This window comes from Pinus tabuliformis, chromosome 4_2, assembly GCF_031772625.1.
Source record: "Pinus tabuliformis cultivar Carrire ecotype Pingquan chromosome 4_2, CPIR1, whole genome shotgun sequence".
NCBI classification, from domain to species: Eukaryota; Viridiplantae; Streptophyta; class Pinopsida; order Pinales; family Pinaceae; genus Pinus; species Pinus tabuliformis.
This window is the reverse complement of record NC_142304.1, coordinates 294577244-294596611: the sequence shown is the minus strand read 5'-3', so window position 1 is coordinate 294596611 and position 19368 is coordinate 294577244. Positions and strand designations below refer to the sequence as shown.

Genomic DNA, 19368 nt, shown 5'->3' with positions numbered 1-19368 from the left:
GCATGTTGCTTTAACCATGTGTTCTACATTTGAACTGATTCATTTGTTGTAATGCATAATATATTAATGGAAATGTGTTGTATATACTGTTAATGTTGTCCCGTCTGTGTCGATTGCTTTGTCGGACATTTAGATAGACCTTTCACATGAACCTTGCTGTAACAACAGTCGCACTCGTCTCGAACTGATCTGTGAGTGTTGTACGTGTTATCTTACCTTGTATGTTGTGACTATCGCATCTCAGTGGACTGCTTTGCCGAAAGTTGTGTATGTCCTTTTGTGTTGTGTGTTCCTAGCTAAGTTGGGACTGATCCCTTTCAACTTGGAACTCACCTTGACTCTCTTCCCCTCACAGTGAAAGAACCATTGACACAAGCACACTTACACTCACCAGGCACACCAACCGCACTTCCCGAAGACAAAGCACACCTCTCTTGTGCTGACAAGCAAGAGTTGAGGCAAATCCTTAAGACAATGGCAACCGGGCCATCATACCGGATGGGACTCCCACACCAAACGATGTGAGGTCTAGTTGGGACTTCATACCAGGGTGATCCCCTGAATGTTGGCGAGTCCAACACCATCAACATACTGGAAGGTCCAACTCTCTCTTGAGTCTCCCTAATCAACTCCTCTACCCACCTGGCTCGAACTGTACCTGTACTGGAAGTCACTAGCTGAGTGGGGCCCATTCGCTCTAGTCTCTCTTGTATGTGCACTTTCTTTTCATCTGCATGTTGCTCGGTCTGTCTAACCACTGGTTGTTGTGAAGTCTAAGGAGTTGACTGAGCCTCCTTCTTGGGAGCTTGCTCCTCCTCCTCTTGTGTTGTTCCCTGCTCATGCTCCAAGGGCTTCCTGAAAGCTCCTCCTTTGTCGAAGTTCACTCTCTTTTTGAGTGCTGGAAGATACACCTTGTATGCCTTAGATTTCTATGTGTAGCCCACGAAAATGCCCTTCTTTGTTGTGGGCTCTAGTTTCTTCCAGCAATCTGAAGACACATGGTAGTAAACAAGACCGCCAAAAATCCAAAAGTGAGACACATCAAGCTTCTTGCCTATGAAAGCCTCCTCTATTGTGACTCTGCCTTACACCCTGTCTAGACTCCTATTCTGCAAAAAGGTTGCAATGTTGCATGTCTCTACCCAAAGAAATATGGGTAGTCCTTGATCATGCAACATAACCCTGGTCGCTCCTACAATTCTCTAGTTGTTGTGCTCAACCACCCAATTTTGCTAAGGGTTATGAGGTGCAGTGAGCTCTCTTCGATGCCATCCTTGGCACACAAGTCTTTGAAAGCATTAGAGATGTACTTCCCACCATGTTCTGACCTCAGCGCCTTGATCCTCCTACTAGTTTGGTTCTCCACTAAGGCTTTGGACTCCACGAACTTCAAGACGACTTGATCTTTCTTTTGTATGAAGAAGATCCATGTCGTTTTTGAGTGGTCATCAATAAAGGTGACATAATATTTGTATCCCATCAAGGATGGAGAGGAGAATGGTCTTCATACATTCGAATGTACCAGCTCTAAGATAGTCTTGGCCCTGTTGTCTCTACTGGAAAAGGATGTCTTGGCATACTTGCCAAGTGTGCAACTTGTTACCCACCACTTTGTGGGTGATATCCCCAAGAGAAAAAATTTCTCCATGATGAGTCTCAGTCGACAACCAGCAACCCCTTGATGCCTCCTACTAGCTCCTTGTGCCATTTCTCTGCCACCTGAGCCAGCCATGTGGTTCCTCACCCACCTGTATTGATCTTATGTTTGAAGGTGGGCCTCCCGAATCTAAAGTTATGTCTTGTCATTTGATAATTGAGTATTGGGTTTACTTATCATGGATACTTCTGGGTATGGATTGATGTGGGCATTTGGCGGAAATAGTAGGCTTAATTTGTACTCTTGTCTCCTTGATCTCTTTTGGTTGTTACCCTTGAATCTTAGTCTCGTGGGATCTCCTTATTGACCATTTGGTTCTAGGGTGGTACTACTTGGGAAACCTTGACTTTGGGTGCGTGGTCTCGATCATTTACCCACATATATTACTCCATTCCCACTCATTATACCCCATTCATCATTTCTCCCACCTGGGTCCACATTGCCATTCTAGGTCCACATAGGGTTAGCCTCCCTATCTCCTTGCCCCCACTTTGGGTCAAGCCTAGAATGATGCCCTGAAGGTGGAAGCAACTAAAAAGGAAGAAAAAACATAATTGGCCACATTTAACAGGAAATTGTACCACAAAATGCAAAAGATGTTCGGGACAAAAATAATTAACACGTGGGAAAAAGCCATTACATGAGCTCTACCCCAATCATTGGCTATCACCCTGGTTCCATAGGCCCTAGATGAACCTCCTTTATCATTCAGGAACCCATGATTTTCCCAACCTTTGGAGGGCAATGAACCGCCCTACCTGAAAGGGGGTAATCACTGCTATATCTTACAAATCATGCTCTTGTCCTTTGAGCCCCGAGTAGTCAATTGAAGAAAATTCATAAAAGGCAAAAGGTATATGAAGAAGGGTGGAAAAATCAAAGTTGGAGCACTTCATATACCATGATTGCTCCCTCCTATACATTACATTACTAGGTGTGGGCTTCCCCTTATCTAGCTACCCCTATGCCCCACTACATGGCCCAAGATTGCCCCTCTCATTCCCTATTCCATTCCACTTATTTGTCACTTGCCACCCCCATTAGAGGGATGTACCTTGGACATACTATCCCCTTTAGGATTTGAAACCACCTAATAAGGTACATGGCTAACCCCCTTTGGAGCTTGGAGACAATAGCACATGCCAAAGCCCACTACGGAAGAGCATGCCATTATGAAGTGCCCACATTGTTATCCATGATTTGTAAGCTTTTTACCTGATTATTTCAACGACTGGTTGTACTGGAAGCCTGGGGACACATTGGATCTTATGCAAGATTACAGGTGGTTTCCATTTGGGTTTGGTTTCCCTATATGGGATCCTAACCCCCAGAGGTCTACATTGGCACATGTAAGGTGTACATAGAGAGACATGGACCTCCACAACAACAGAAAACACTCCATCGATCTTCATGGATGCTCAGAGTTTACTAGCAATCCATTTTTGGATACAAGAGTACCACACTCTTGATAGGTGTCCCAGGACTTGCACGATGTCATGGTAGCATTCATTCCACCACTTAGACCCTTGCAGAGGATCTCCGATTCATATGGAGACCCATGAGGTCATCTATGTGCCCTCATACCTAATGGGAGCACCACAGGCCTACTACTTGGCGAACAAGGGGCCACCCCCTCGTCCATCATATTCCGAGGAATTTATTCCTCAATATGGCACTTCATGATATTATTGAGCCTTTAGAGAGCCCTACAACATGCACATATCATTATTTGCCCCCTTGTGAGGCTTGTTTTTACACTTACGAGCTAGTTTGGTGGGCTTGTCACCAATAGGGGTTTTATTTGCACATTTTTTTGTCATTATGGGCTAATGCATGCCCATAGGCTAATTCGAGCTCCATAGGAGGCTATATATTGATGTTAGATACATTCATTTGTATCATCACTGGACTGGGGATCTCTATAATCATAAAGAATTTTCGCTCTTTTTCCTTGGTGGATATTTTTTAAGATGGATGAATTTTGATGTATGGATTTGAGTTATTCCCTTGTCTTAGAGCTTTATTGTGCAAACGAAATGCTGGTTGGATATATTCTATAACGTTGTAAATAAATTTTGATATTATTATTCTTGTTGATGCATATTGCTAAAATTAGGGCTGTTTGCTACATTATCGAAATGTGGAATTGAGCATATTTTAGCTAATTTAATGTATGGGCCAATGTTATATGAATGAAACGTCCTAGAGATTTATTTATCTCGAGAAGCTTGCATCATTTGCTTTTTAAATCCTTGAATGTCACTTTTCTTTTATTCCTCTCAACATTGGACGAAGGTGACATTCTGGGCCTCCTTGATCAAGAAACTAAGTTCTTACTCATGACATTCTGGGCCTCCTTGATTAAGAAACTAAGTTCTTACTCATCATTATCCTTGATTCCACATCCCCAAGTGAACTAGGCATTGATCCCTCAAAAAGGGTGATCATTTCAACTCTTTTTTAACCATTTTCCCCTTTTCCCCAAGTCTAGCCCCATTAGGTCAACTAGGGCATCAATTACCCAGGAATTGACCTAAGGAAAAAATTCGATCTCGTATAGGCTACTGCACTAGTGGGTCCCCTCCCTCTCCTCCAAATTTGAGGCAATTCTAATGGTGGAATCCCCGAGAATCTCAAGCCCTAGCTCTAGGGTTGAATTGTGCCTAAGCATCCCGAAGGCTAGGCCTCAATAGGATCAATTCAACCTTTTGAAGAAAGTGTTCTTTGTTTGGTCCTTTCTTCGCACCTTGTCCAGAATAGGAACATCATTGGTTGCTACATTCCATCCTCAAACCTAGGTTGGGCCTGCTTGGCCCCGTGCAGTCCCACTTCTTAATAAAGACTATTTGTCAAGGACCATTTGGGAATCCAAGTTTCCCAAGGATTATAGGGATTGAGAAACTTGTTCATAAGCCTATCTTTCTCCCTCAACCCTCCAATCCTCACCCCTTATCCTTGGTGGACCAAGTCCCTTGCTTAAAGAGCAAGCAAGCTCCATTCTTCACTCCATCCTTGGGAAAGGGTTTTTAGGGTCACTTATCACATATCCATTGACATATACTTTACAAAGTGAATCCCTACACTACTGAGACTCCTTCCATCGGTGAAAGTTCATAAAGAGCAGGGAGACTTAGCTGTAGTGATAGTGGGCTAAGCCTCCACAATTGCCCTTAACCTAGCAGTTGCCCTCTTAGGAACCCCTTTAGGTCCCCTTCTAATTTGAGTGGTAACACAAACCTTGCATAAGTCATGTTGATCTACACTGTATTGTGGTCACCCTGTGGCAATTTGCCTCAAAATCTTCAACCCGCCATGGTCTAAGTGAACCATATGCCTATGCAAAGCTCCCTAAGGTCACATCTATGCGCACCGATCTCTCTGCTGCTCAAGGCCACTTTTGTCTCAAACTGCAACCTGTAGATGTTCTTCATCCTAACTCCAAACTACTTAACTACTTCGGAGTTGAGATGATCGATGAAGGCCTTCCCTCTACTAAAGGTAACCTCATACCCTTTGCTCTCCAAGGTTGTGACTGAAACAAGGTTTTTCTTCAACCCTAGGACATAGATGACATCTCTAAGGTAGAGAGGTTTTTAAGACTCCCTCTCAAACTTGATTGTACCCACGCCATGCGCTAGGTACCTACCATCATCTCCCATCTCTATATGAAACTGCATATCCTTCTCTATTAAATAGTTGAAATATCTCTTGTTCTCGGTTATATGAAAGGATGCTCCACTATCAATATACCATACGTTACTAGCCACTGAGCTTGCCATGCAAGCTATGATTGAAAACTCCTCAAACTAAGAATTGAGCTCTTCCACCTCTGTTGATGATGCCACGTGATTGTTCTTGGACTCCTTCATGTTTGGACACTTGGTGGAGTAGTGCCCAAACCGATGACAAGAGAAGCACTTCACTTTGTTGAGATCTTTCTTCTTCTTGCCTCCTGTACTGGACCCAATCTCTCCTATCTTTTTCTTGCCCTTTCCCTTGCCCCCTTTGCTAGCTAGGGCAATGTTTTCGTCTTCCTCAGTGTTTGCATGAGACCCAGATTTTGCTTGCTTTCGGATCTCCTCTTGCACACAATCAGTCCATAGTCGCTCCCAATCTGTAAGCTTTTCTTTGACACTCACTATAGCCATGAAGTTTTCCGATGACTTGGGAAAGGCCAATAGTGCAAAACTGACAAGGTCTCTATCAGAGACAATCTCTCCAACCCCAGCTAACTTGTCCTTTACTTGGGTGAATCTAGATATATAAGAAATCATAGACTCAGACTTAGCCATCTTGATATTTCTGAGCTTATCTTGAAGTACTAATGTTGAAGTCCAAAATTGTTCTTTTTTTTACTACCTTTTTTTCCCTCTCCTTTACCTTTTTGTGACCATCTTGTCGCAGTTTCAGCCTAATCAAGGTCATCATAGACTTACTCAAGCATATAAAAGGTATTAATCATCCATGTTTTATAACCTATTGTTTCTTTGTGAAATATAATTAAAACATTTGTACAACAACAAAATCTTGCTCATTTCGCTGCTAATATCAAATTCTGCAGCCATCTCCATGGTTAGACAAGTTTCAATGGACCAATGAAGGAATGAAAGGTACCTGTAGATGAAAATTGTTCTACACATGGATGTCCACCTACCATCATGATCTAGCAAGATACAGAGATCGAAAGATCTAAAAGTCAAATCAAAAGTCAAACTCTGGCTATGACGTTTCAGCAGTCAAGCGAAGTTCGACAGGAGATCATGGCAAGATGAAGCGAGTGTGGAGATGATTTGTTCGATCGAGAAGACATGTTCGAGAAGAATTCCTCATGATTTGCTCTTCCAGTAGAAAATCATGAGGAAATAGACTTTTAATTTAAGTTTATTTCTTAGATGGAAGACTAAGTTACTTGCCTATCGGCATAGTATTCTTAGATCAGTTTGATAAAGAATTGTATAAAAGTCGTGAGGGAAGACCAAAAACACATTTAGTCGTTGTTTATTTCAGCATTTGCAAGTTTTGTTTAAGAAACTTGTGTGGATTAATATAATACTTTGTTCCTCTTTTCCGATGCGTGGTTGAGCAATCATTTGATCAGTGACGAACTTACACTCAGGGGAGGGCCCCCTAGAGAGTTGTAAGACGAACTTACACTCACGGGAGGGCCCCCTAGAGGGTTGTAAGGATAGTTAGTTTCTATTTACATTGCAATTCCTTGTAGATAGTTTGCATCTAATTAGCAATTTCATATAGTTTTTTTCTTCTCTCTATCAATACGAATAGTTACATTTCAGTTATTTTCTAATCACCTGTTGTTTTATTTCCAAAGCGCTCATAAAAAGAAAATACAAAAAGATCTATTTACGTTCAAAACAAAAAGATTTGTTTCCAAAATGTATTTTATTCAAGCAATTTAGTTTTATGACTCAGTTAAATTTTGTGGATGATGAGTAGATGATTTTTCAAAGCTATTAGCGCACATTAGTAATCACTTGAAGCTACAGTTCATTCAAATTACTTTCCTTTTGCAAGCAATTAGCATTTGTGTTTCTTTTTGTAATTTAGAGTTAGAATATCCTTTTCAGAGTTGAGTTTCCTTTTCTGCAAATAGTGTTAAGATTTCCTTTTGCAAAGTATTATTAAACTTTCAATTCTGCAAATTAGTATTAGGATCTCTTTTCTGTAATTAGCATTAATATTTCCTTTATGAAATTAGAAATAGACTTTCAATTATGCAATTAGAATAAATTGAGATTTCAAGTTATAGATTAATTTTCAATACAGTTTGGCATTTGGTTTTGATGTAGCTTTAATGGAAAGAACATGTGTGTGACAACTCTTTAATCTCGTCTAATATTTATCCCTACTTAGATCAATTTCATCCAAAGATAGAATTCCTAACATATATGGTGCACATACACTTCATAGGTATGCAGACCTTGGTTGACAATTAATGAAGTAATTTAAGGTCAATTAAATTACCCAACATTTTGGCGTCATTGCCAAGAAAGTGTATATACGATTTCATTCTTGGTTTGCATATCATTTTAAGTGCATTCAACTTTGATTTTGTAGATGCATAATTAAAGCATGATAAAAACCATTTATGCATAGAGAAAGGGATTCTAGGGGTAGATTTGTAAGTAGAGGTAGAAGTTCAATTCCAACATCACCACTCACCCTTGCTAGACCTCGTAGTGCCACACCATCCACTGACACTCGCATCCCATCATTTGCAGGTAGACATAGACTCCATGAGGTGCATAGGTCTGAAATCCAACCAAGAGATTCACCAACTTCTTCTATTGAAACAGTAGTTGAAGAACCTACATCCCCAACAAAAGGAGTAATCTTTCTCTCTTCAATAGGAGAACAACCTTTCGGACAAGAATTAGAGGTTCCTAGCGAAGAAGAAGAAGAAACTTATTTTAATATACCATTAGTAGAGGAACCAGAAGAAGAGCTAGATAATCCTATTATAGAACCTTATATTAGCTCTGAGGAATCCACAATGGCATGGAAAGGAGAAGTACATAATGTAAATGGTGAACTTAGGATTGAAGGTGGAAGAGGCAGAGGAGGAAATAGAGGACAAGGTGGAGGACGAGGTGGTAGAGGTGGTAGAGGAGAACCAAATTCTTATGGATTTCCTATTTTTTATGAAAATACCACAACCACAATGAAAAGCATTTCACCCTCTATTCTCCCTAATTTCCATGGTTTAAGAAATGAGGATCTAGAAACATTTCTTTAAATTTGAAGTTTTATGTAAATCTTATGACTACTTATTTTATCCTTAGAAATTGAAATTATTTTCAACTACTCTTAAAAATGGAGCACTTAAAAGATTCATGGGACTAGGAACACATACTATTAGAACATGTGCGTGACAACTCTTTAATCTCGTCTAATATTTATCCCTACTTAGATCAATTTCATCCAAAGATAGAATTCATAACATATATGGTACTGCACATACACTTCATAATTACACAAACCTTGGTTGACAATTAATGAAGTAATTTAAAGTCAATTAAATTACCCGACAACTAGCTTCCTGGTCTCACTCATACCTTGGTACAATCCTAAGATAGTTGTCCACATGGCCTGAGTTGTCTTCTTTCCAGAAAGGTGAGGTATGATTTGATCCTTGACTCCTTGAAGGATTATTCTTCTGGCCTTTGCATCCTTGTTATGTTGGGCCTGTTATTGAGGATCTGCTGGAGCAACTAGTGGACTCTCCACAATTCCCAAACTCCCTATTCCTCCAATACCATACCAATCCTCGCCTTCCAAGAGCAGAAATTCGAGGCCCTATCAAGGCGATCCTCAAATCTTAGACCCAGGGATGCCATGCTCTAACTCAAACTGCTCATAAACATTGTTGTGCAAGCCTGCTACGGAAAACACCTATGCATTTGATTTCATGGGAAAAGACTGCACTCTTGTGGAAACTGCACACCCTGCACTGTAACTGTCACTCATTTCTAAGGAAAATATATTGCTTGTTGGTCTTCAATCAATCTGTAGCTCTAATACCATGTTAGTTTTCTAATACCCAACAACTAATTTAAACAATATTTTGAAATGCAAGAACTAAAAACTTAACTGCGAAATCCACTGATCAAATATAATGAGTATTCTAATGAATTTGCAATGAAAAAAAATAATCATAAAGACACAAGCGTACAATTAACGAAACACCAGAAATACCTAGGAAACCCAAAATGGGGAAAATCTGCTAATGTGTTTTTATTGATTTGCTCAGAAAAATCTCAGTAATTAATTACAAATCACTTGGGAAAAATTCCCTTCTTACTCTTTGTTCCTCAACACAATATCCTGCACACCCTAGACCAATTCGGCCTCTCCCTTGTGCAGTTGTACCAACTGTATAGGTTGAACTGCCTCTTTGCACAAGCTATATTGGCCTCCTTAAGTGATGCGCTATCCTTGACCTCACACGCTGGTCTGGAACTATTTTCTTGAGCTCAAAACACAAATTCTCGCTAGTGCATAATCATATGATTCACCAAGTCTGTACTCTACCCTTTATAGGATTGATCCGCTCTTCAACTCAAGTGAACTGGCTCCTTGAACCTAAGTCGGGTTGCCTCACATAACTCAAGTTTAACTGACATCTTGAACTCAAGCGAACTAGCCTTTTGAACTCGAGTCAAACTAGCTCACTAAACTGAAGTCGAACTGAGATAAAATCTCCATGCATGCTCAGTTCGTTTTACTATTTTTTACTGTAGGAAAATTAGAGAAGTTTCCTAAGTCAACACGAGAAAGTAAGATTGTGCCTTATCTTCAGATGCAGGTTCTTCTGCCAAATATAGTGCACTACTAAATTTAGCAGAACCATTCCATCTCTAACTTCAATTAACAAACATTTCCTTATTTATCTGTCTTCAACAATTATACTCTCAGAGCTCTATTTGTTGCAAAATTCACTTTGAATCTAATATACTTACAAGCTTGGATTGCTCGTGAATGTAAGAAATTGCTGGTGGGCATATATTTCCATGTTTGGTTATTGCTCTCATTTGAAAATATTTAAATGGATCTTAAAAAAGGGATTTTTTTTCTCACTTGGCTTTGGCTGCTCTTCAAGTGTATGCAACTGCTGGCAAGTATATCTTCCATGTTTGGGAATTGTCCTCGTTTAAATATTTGCACTAGGATCTCAAAATTATTTTACATATTGTCCTGGTCCTTAAGAATGCCAGACATGATTTGCCAAAGTTTTTTGAACTTTTATGTGTGTATAATGTCAGAGAATCCGTTTTTCTGACATTACAGGGATCCATGATACAAATTATAAAGAAATCTGATCCTGCATAACAGTCACCAGTGTAAAGATTTATTGTGTTTTTGTTGGACGATGAATATATGAATTTCATAGAGTTTATTGAATTGCAGGATGGTGACACAACCTTATGTGCAAGGAAGAAAGAAAGTGATGCAAGAGAAATTCAGGCCTATTATCAGGAATACTATGGGAACTATGTTAAGAAGCTTGCTCAAACAGCTGAACAAGCAGATCGGTACAACTATTGTTAAAAAAAGACTAGATTTACTTTTTTCTTCTTTTAGTTTCCCTTGCATCCTTTTACACTTTGGTCCTCCTCCATTGAGCTCCATAGGCCTATCTCAGTTATATAGACGAAAAATTCAGCTGGATAGAACTTCCTTCCATTCTTTTAAGCATGTAAAATGCGTGCGATATCTTAAACTGACAAGAGTACTTAACTTTCCAGAAAAATGTACTCTTTAGAACTTATAATTTATATCTTTTCTCTGATGAAGCTGTGCTTAAGAGGTTGCTAACTGGTTGTTGAATATTCTTCAGTTCGGAACTGGCAAAAGCATATCAAACCGCTAATATACTGTTTGAACTGTTGAGGGTAGTCACTCAAAGAGAAGCCCTTGAAGTAGCTCCCGAGGTCAGCATTACTACATATTTGTTTGGTATTGCTATGGTCAAGAAAAATCTATAACCCTACTTGAAGTTATGAACTGTACCATATGAATTATTTCTAGTAGTAAGGTTTTGATTGGTTGTTGGTTTTCCTGTAGATTCTGGCAACTGGTCAAGATGTCAAGGAAAAAACTGAGATCTTCGTGCCCTATAATATTCTTCCTCTTGATCCGGGTAGTGCAAATCAAGCCATCATGAAGTTACCTGAGGTTAGTAACTAGTTGATGTGTCAATTATGCTGATTAATTCCTGTTCAGTGCAAGAATCTTGCCATTAGCTTTCATGTTCTTGATGCATCCAATGCCCATGAATATTCAAAATCATTAATTTGCATGTTTTCATTTGGAAAGTGATTGCTGGTGCATCCATTTCGCTTGTTATTAACGCAACTTAAGCACCTGACTATTTGTCTACACTTTTGGAAAATTATTCCTACTTGCTTCATGATCTCAGATTAGAGCCGTAGTAACAGCTCTGCACAACACTCGTGCCCTGCCATGGCCTGAAAATAATCAAAAGCAAGACCAAGATCTTCTCGATTGGCTCCAAGTTAGGTTTGGATTCCAGGTAATTGCATTTGGAGGCACATAAATAGGTTTCTAGAGCATCTGATTGTGAGTTGTTTATACATTTCCTTTTTGCCACAGCACTCATGTGTTCAAACTCCTAAATAATTATTCTGCTTCTATATTGACATACATATGGACTCCAGAAGAAACATGAACTGATATATGGATATCTTGCATGGAAGTTGTAACCATGAAATATGAGCTAAGCGAGTTGATATATGGATATCTTGTATGGAAGTTGTAACCATGAAATATGAGCTAAGCCAGTTGGTGGTGATGCATTAACTTTTGCAGAAAGACAACGTGGCAAATCAAAGGGAGCACTTAATTTTGTTGCTTGCCAATGCCCACATACGGCAACCTCATAAATCGGCAGACACTGTCAAGGTGATCCACAGAAATAGTCTTGGTATTCCATTCTATTGAAAACATTTCCATTGCAGATAGAAGTTGGGAATATGGATATTTGAATCACCTTTTTTTTCTTATTGTGCATTGACAGTTGGATGACAATGCTCTCGACGAGGTCATGAAAAAGATGTTCAAAAATTACAAGCAGTGGTGCAAATATTTAGGTCGCCAAAGCAGTCTCTGGTAATATGTTCTGATATGACCATGGTTTTACTCATCTTGCTATTATTGCCATTGTGTTGCACAATGAGATGATAACCGACATATTGCCCTGGCAGTAGTTTTAGGGTTCATTCTGAGAATATACTTAAAAGTTTAGTTTTTCTGGTTTTGTCAAATATAGGTTGCCCAATATACAGCAGGATGCGCAACAACGTAAAATTTTATACATGGGACTCTTTCTTCTTATCTGGGGAGAAGCTGCAAATCTACGGTTTATGCCAGAATGCCTCTGTTATATCTATCATCATGTATGCAAGAGATGATTTTTGCTCAGTTTCTTTGTTTTCCATAAGTATTTGCTCATATTGAATCAAAACAAATCTTTGCACTTAAAATTTAAACTTGTAGACCCTATTCGTGTGGAATTTTATGATCTGTAATTCATATCACAGCATCGAAGTTCATCTACGAGCAGGGAAAAGAAGACTGATAAATTTAATAACTTTTGAGCCCAGAAAACTTTATAATTCAGTTATTTTGAGAACTTGAGGTAAGGTTCACCGAGGAAAAGGGTTGAATGTGCTAGTAATTGAAGTAACATTTATCTGGAAAAATATTTAGCAGATTAAACGTGGAAGTTAGCTGGAAACTAGCATCCCATAAAATATAATGCATTAACAAATAACAATAATGATTATATGTCAAATTATTGTCATCTAATTGAGCCCAGAGGCTCATTCTACAGCCCAGTATGAGGGGATGCGTAAGTATATTTGTCTGTTGATTTGACAAATGCCCCTTTAAAATAAAAATAAAATTATGTTCTAAATAGAAAAATAATGTCAGCTATGATAAAAAATTTCTTAATTTTTTTTTAATGTCCTATATAAAAAAATATTCAATGTCGTTATCAATAAAATATTTTAATACGAATTAATATTCACATATACATAACCCGGATGCGGGTGAATTCACTGTTCATTAATGCAGGGGCGATGGAATGACGGCGCTCGGCCCAGCCAGCTGGTGGCCAGCGCTCCATCCCAGGCCTGGCCTTGGTACCTGAATTCTTACCTCAAGCGAAAGCAGGCCAGCCTGCAGAATTTCATTAATGCTCGCTCTGGCCGAGAAATGCAGACAGATCAATTCAATATGGAGCCTATTAACCCCTTCACTTGCCCTCCATTCCTCAGTGTTTGCCCGCTCCAAGCAGAAATCCCCTGCAACAAAACTATTGTAGGAAAACGCTGCTGCCTGCTCTGTTGTCTTGCCTTTGGTAATGGTTTCCATTATTCCCGTTCCCAGTTCTGCCCTTTGAACCTTACCCAGGCACCCTCTGCTCATTCTCAGATTTCTTCCCAAGCCCTCAATTCTCCAGAGCTTCACATTCGGTGCAGCGTGATGGTTCGACATCGCATGCGGAGTCGCAGAGGAGGAGACCGAGGGGGCAGCGCTCGCTCTTAGGCTGCGCACAATGAGGCTTCGCCTCCGCCTCCTGCTTCTCCGCCTCCTCAAACCAGCTCGCTCCCTTCCAGTCTGCCTAGCCATCACCACCCTCACTATGCTTTCCACTCGAACCATTTCAGGTTCCAGAGCAACATGAATCGGCCTATTATTTTGGCTAATGTCACCATTATCTTTTCTGAAGAACAAAACTAGCTTAATGCTCCTGTGCGTCTCTCTGTGGACCAAACTCAAAACATTCGCAAAATGGAATTCAGTTTGGGCCCTAAGCAACCTCCGCTGGATGAAGGCAGAGTCGCTCGGCGTGTCAACCTGAGGATTGATGATGTCTCTGAAGGCTACACCCGGCACCCAAATGGCAGCGCTCGAGGTGCCACTACTTCGTCGACTTTCGTGGGCAGCTCAAGTGGCACTCCTTCAATTTTGGAGATCCCAGGTGGCAACGCTCCTGATACCATTGCTGGCAGCTCAAGCGGCATTCCTCTGGCGACTGGAACTCCAGTTGGCAGGGCTGACGGTGATGCGGCGACAGAAGGTGAAGTTTGGTATGGAAATGCATGTCCAGTTGTTGAGGAGGCTCCAGACCATGATTTCCCTATGTGACGACATGTGGTCTCCCATTTGCCACCTCAGAGTCCTCATGCTGAATGGTCAGGTCTTGTTTTCTGTGGTTTTGTATCTTGTGCTCTGGTTAGGCAGTTCTATCTGGTCTTTCAACTGTTTCAGAATGGTGAATTTTCAAGTCCTCATTTTGGTTTTGTTGTTGTTCTCCCGGTCTTTAGCATGGTTTTTGAAATTCCAAACTGGTTTCCCCAAATCTGGGGCAGTTATGTTTTTCTAGAAGGAACTTAGTGGTTCTATGTTGAGGCTTCTGCCTCATTGTAAATATTTTTTACCTTCCTTTTAATAGAATTAGCTTTTACAGAGAAAAAAAATATTCACATATACATAAAAATATATTAATAATAAAAAAACCATTTTAATTTGCACTATAAAATGTCTCGATGTACATGTAAAATATTTTAATGTTAATTATGTATTTATTATATATCATTTAAAAAAAATATATATATATATATATATATATATATATATATATATACATACATACACACCATGAAAAAATTAAGTTTTTATGGTTAAACGTATATTTTTGTTCCTATATATACTCTATATAGCATTCAAAAATACAATTTAAACAATAAAAATAACACATTATATTTTACATACTAAACAAGTTTGTACATGAAGAAATTTAATCCCACTCGGATTATATTAGATCCATACTTAAGCTCGATCTATGCTGGTATAATAATATGACCAACGATCTAGTAGTTAGGTTGTTTCATCCAAGATTAATCTTTTACTGGCCACCTTGAAAGTCTTAAGTACCATATACGAACAATTATCAATCTCCAATGGTATAAAGTACTAGCATGCGAAGTTGCCAACAATAGACACTCTGCCAACATGCATCTGTCAAGTATATACCTCTTATTAGTCTAAATTGGCAAAATCATTAACTGTCAAATAAATTACTCACGAATTACTTTTGGGTATTACATTGGAAGAGGATTTGACGATCCATATCACTTTATTGACATGTTGTGGATTCATGATTACCCAGTAAAATTTGACGATCCATATCACTTTATTCACATGTTGTGGATTCATGATTACCCAGTAAAATGAATCTCAAAAGCCCAAATCTTTTTACATGATTTGAGAATTAACTGGGAGATGAGTCCAAAGATCCAACCAACGAAGGTTTATTGAAATGATTCTTTAAGATGTGAACAAATCCAATTAGAGAAATGTTAAAAGTGCATGTTGCTTTTTCCCACTGGTTGTAGAATAGCAACAAGTAACATCTAACTAATGTGATTACTATAGGTTACTTGGACTTTGAAATATGCTTTGATTTTCTCCTAATTAAACATTAGGAACAAGGAGCATATTACAGAAGGAAAATGACTGACAAGACAGGTCACCACTAATGAGTCATAAAGGGTTTAAAAACTGAATATTCTTGAAATACTCACACCAAATGTCAAAGTGTGGCATTAAAAGAAAAACTGGTAGCCTGTAGGTAAGCCCTATCTCAACCAACCCATCATCAGCTGAGGGGCACAAAAAAGTGTAAATACAAAATCAAAGCTTGTCCCCAAGGGCACAATTGGAGGTTAAACAAAACATAAAAACAAAGGCAGCTGGGGCTGCCACTGTTGGAGAATCTAGGGAATCAACGTCTTTGGTCCCAGAAGGATAGCTTGTCACTGGGGAAGGTTCATCAAACACCAAAGGCTTGGCCACATTACAAGTAGCTAAGGGGATGCATAAGATCTTGTTGTCGATGGGAAGACGTGGTAAATTGTCATGTCAACCATGTGATGAACTCGGCCTTCACTCATACCTTCTAGCTCTAGGACAGGATCAATGCTGACCTGATCCTTCATGTGACATCTGGGAAGGCATAAGAAACATAAGCTGGAAATGCTCTGGTGGAACTTGACTGATCATATAGGGAACTTCACTTTAATGTCCCAAAAACTGTTGGAGGTGCTTTTGACCCAGCGGGCCAGCTTACATTTTTCCGGTTGGGCTTGAATCTGCTTCAAAAGATTAACCATCACAAAATTGTTGTTTGAAGACAAAAATGTTTGGTCCTTCTTAGCTTCACTTGTGGGTTCTACTGCCAAATTTAGCACACTTCTAAATTTAGCAGAACCCTTCCATCTCTGTAAGATACCCCCTTCGAATACTTAGAATTTCGCTTTTTATCTTATGAGTTTGGTCTGAGTTTTCAGTGTGTTATTTCATCAAACAGTTTGTGTATGATTGGCTGTAGGTGCATTTCCATGTCTTTCATTTAAAATAATACACACAGTATCAAGAATGGAAATACTTCAAACCATCAACATATAATTTATATTGTACTCATAAAGTGCACAGACCACTGTAAGGAGTAATAACAGCCATATTTCTTCTAATTCTATGAGCTGATATGAAATCTTTTACAATATAAAAAGAGTATAATGAACCTGGGTGTGCTCCAGCGAGATGATATTAATGGCCTCCTTTGATAGCAGTAGCAGCAAACTTCAATCTTCAGCCCAAAGATCCATGCACAGCAATCCTGCCAATGGCAAGTGAACTCAGCCTCTTATAAATGATGGGTGTAGTAGCTTACACAGCCCACAATACCCCAACTTGGGCCATATGTAACGGCAGTTCGGTTCTTTTCTTTTTGCAGATATACTTAGCCACGAATGAGGAGATTTTTAGCTTTTGTTTGCAGGTAAAACTCAGTCCTAAAGTGACTGGAGTCGGTCCTCTATGGAAAATGGATACTCAGCCACCCTAAAAGAGAAAACTCGGCCCCTTTTAAGATATTAGCTCTCAGCTCTGAAATAAGATAAACTCGACCCCTTTAAGCAGTTAACTCGACTAGCAACTCACAGGAACTCAGCCTCTTCCTTGACAGTGAAACTCAGTCAACAATGTAAGCAAACTCGGCCAACAAAGCAACCCTCTTCTTTGATGGTGAACTTGGTCCCCTTTGTGGCTCCAATTGTGAACTTCAACTAGCAACAAATGAGGAACTTCGACGTCCACAGAAATGTCTCAGATTTTTCTCTTCTCAATAAAGATATTTAGCCTGCAAATAGATATATACAATACCCAATTTCAGATAATAAAATCAACTGATAACACTATTAACTTACTTCTCTTTGCTAAATCTTCTTATCTGCTGAAGCACAATGGCGAAATTTGAGTGACTCTGTTCTCCAACTAACTAGGGTGTATGGTTTCAACACTGAAACTAGCAACCAGCAATGAGGGTTTCCAAAACCCCTAAACTCTTCCTCAAGAGTTCTCCAAATTTCTTTTTCTCGAGTGACCAAATGCAAATGCCAAAATGAGGAGAGATCCACTCATTTCTTTTTTTTATAACTCACTTAACTCTTTTGCCACCCTTTTTACCTTTTCCCTTCAATAAAACCACTTTTCATTTTTTAATGTAATAAAGTGACTTTTATTAACTAATTAAAGCCACTTTTAAGCCCATATAATGTTTAATTCACCTCCATGGTCACACCGACCACCAGAATCCTCTTTTCATCATCCTTCCCTGGAGATATTTTCGCCCCGATTCCAACGAGCTATTACACTAAGGTGTTTCCCAAGTAATCAGCGCAAAACAACACCTTAAGCGTAATTAATTAAAATATGTCCATTAATAACTCCGTTTTACAAAAATCGTTAAAATGCAACGAAACCAAGATCGAACCATGCGGAATTGATCCTGATAATGAAAAATGACAAGTAATTCTTGTCTACCCCCATAAAACTCCTCAAAACCCTTCGGGCCCACCAATAATATAATCCTGCTCTAGTGACCTCGCTGACATAAGCTCTAGAAAACTCTCCTAATCTCACCACAAGGCAATTCAAAAATTGGGAACATTACAATCTCTTACTTCATTAACACCTCTTCAAAGTCACCTTGATTATATGGTGTGTTACTAGACACTACATTCTTCTATGAATTGATTTTTCTTCATTGTACCCCTTTGAAGATTTGGGAGGACAATTTATCTTGCACCTTCCAACCATTCGATTCATCATTAGTTTTGGGTTGAATCTATGTTGTTTGATTAAGGGGGGGCATTCTTTTTTATCTCCGTAGACACTTTCTATGATTTCAGCGATCTTTCCTACAGAATTTTTACTACTAGGCTGTCTAGATTTGGGTACTCTTTTGAACAACAAATCCTGAACATCACGGTCTAGTACATGGATGCAAAACAGGGAATTGGAAATTCAAATATCTCAATCCGTGAATAAAAGTTCTATCACTGTCCACAAGTTTAATAAATTGAGGTAGTAGTCTTGTCAAACCAATCTCCAAACACACCTAGACTTGCACAATATGTGGAAGGTCCTTGATCAGAAATAAGGACCTTCCCAAACCACATCACCATTGACTTCACACTAGTCTTAGCTTTATGCAATAAGTCTGTGAACTCAATCCATAGTGGAAACCTAACTTGTTTAAGATTTGTGGGATCAAAATCATCATTCTGGGATTGTAAATAGGTAGTTGGTCCAGCCATTTAGCAATTGCCTTGGAGTAGAACTCTGTAGGCAACCTATCCTATAGCAAATAACAACGATAAGTAGTGATACCCAAGAATATATTATTTCAATTTCTCCAATGTTGTTTGCACCACTTCCGCAAAACTTATTCTAGACTATTTTTGTTATGAATAAAATATATAGGAAATAATGTAAATGATAATAATCATACATAATGATTAGTTAATTAGTAATTAGGATGAAGAGGCATGTCTAAATGAGACATGACTCTCCATCAAGAGGCACTGCCTAGTATATAAGCAATCCCTCACTCTCCTTTGTATCATCATCTTATTCAGACTTTTTAATATATATTCTTGTATCTCAATGGAGATTTTTATATTCCAAATCTTCTGGAGTATTTAAATTGAAGAATGAACTTTGTTCGTTCCATTTGGTATCATAGCGAAAAATTACTAACACAAATTAAAAAGCTTAAGAATGACAAGAAGTCATTAAAAGACAAGTTAGAACATTGTATT

The 19368-nt window shown here is 39.0% G+C and overlaps 1 protein-coding gene and 1 long non-coding RNA gene across 2 annotated transcripts in view; one reads left to right on the top strand and one right to left on the bottom strand.

Annotated features, from left to right (window-relative positions):
- The window catches only part of LOC149169153 (callose synthase 1-like), a 45267-nt gene extending 32623 nt beyond the window's left edge, over window positions 1-12644 (top strand). Inside the window, exons 3-9 of the mRNA XM_089428588.1 lie at window positions 10583-10707; window positions 11013-11106; window positions 11240-11350; window positions 11595-11708; window positions 12005-12097; window positions 12213-12304; window positions 12465-12644. Coding sequence (XP_089284714.1) covers window positions 10583-10707; window positions 11013-11106; window positions 11240-11350; window positions 11595-11708; window positions 12005-12097; window positions 12213-12304; window positions 12465-12606 — 771 coding nt within the window. The 3' untranslated portion in view covers window positions 12607-12644. The remainder of the gene's footprint in view (window positions 1-10582; window positions 10708-11012; window positions 11107-11239; window positions 11351-11594; window positions 11709-12004; window positions 12098-12212; window positions 12305-12464) is intronic.
- A 4005-nt stretch (window positions 12645-16649) lies between these two features.
- LOC149169152 (uncharacterized) lies at window positions 16650-17654 on the bottom strand. The gene is made up of 2 exons (XR_016259366.1): window positions 17473-17654; window positions 16650-16883 (listed from the first exon to the last, which is right to left on the bottom strand). It is a non-coding gene; the product is annotated as an uncharacterized LOC149169152 (long non-coding RNA).
- Between the last annotated feature and the right edge of the window lie 1714 nt (window positions 17655-19368).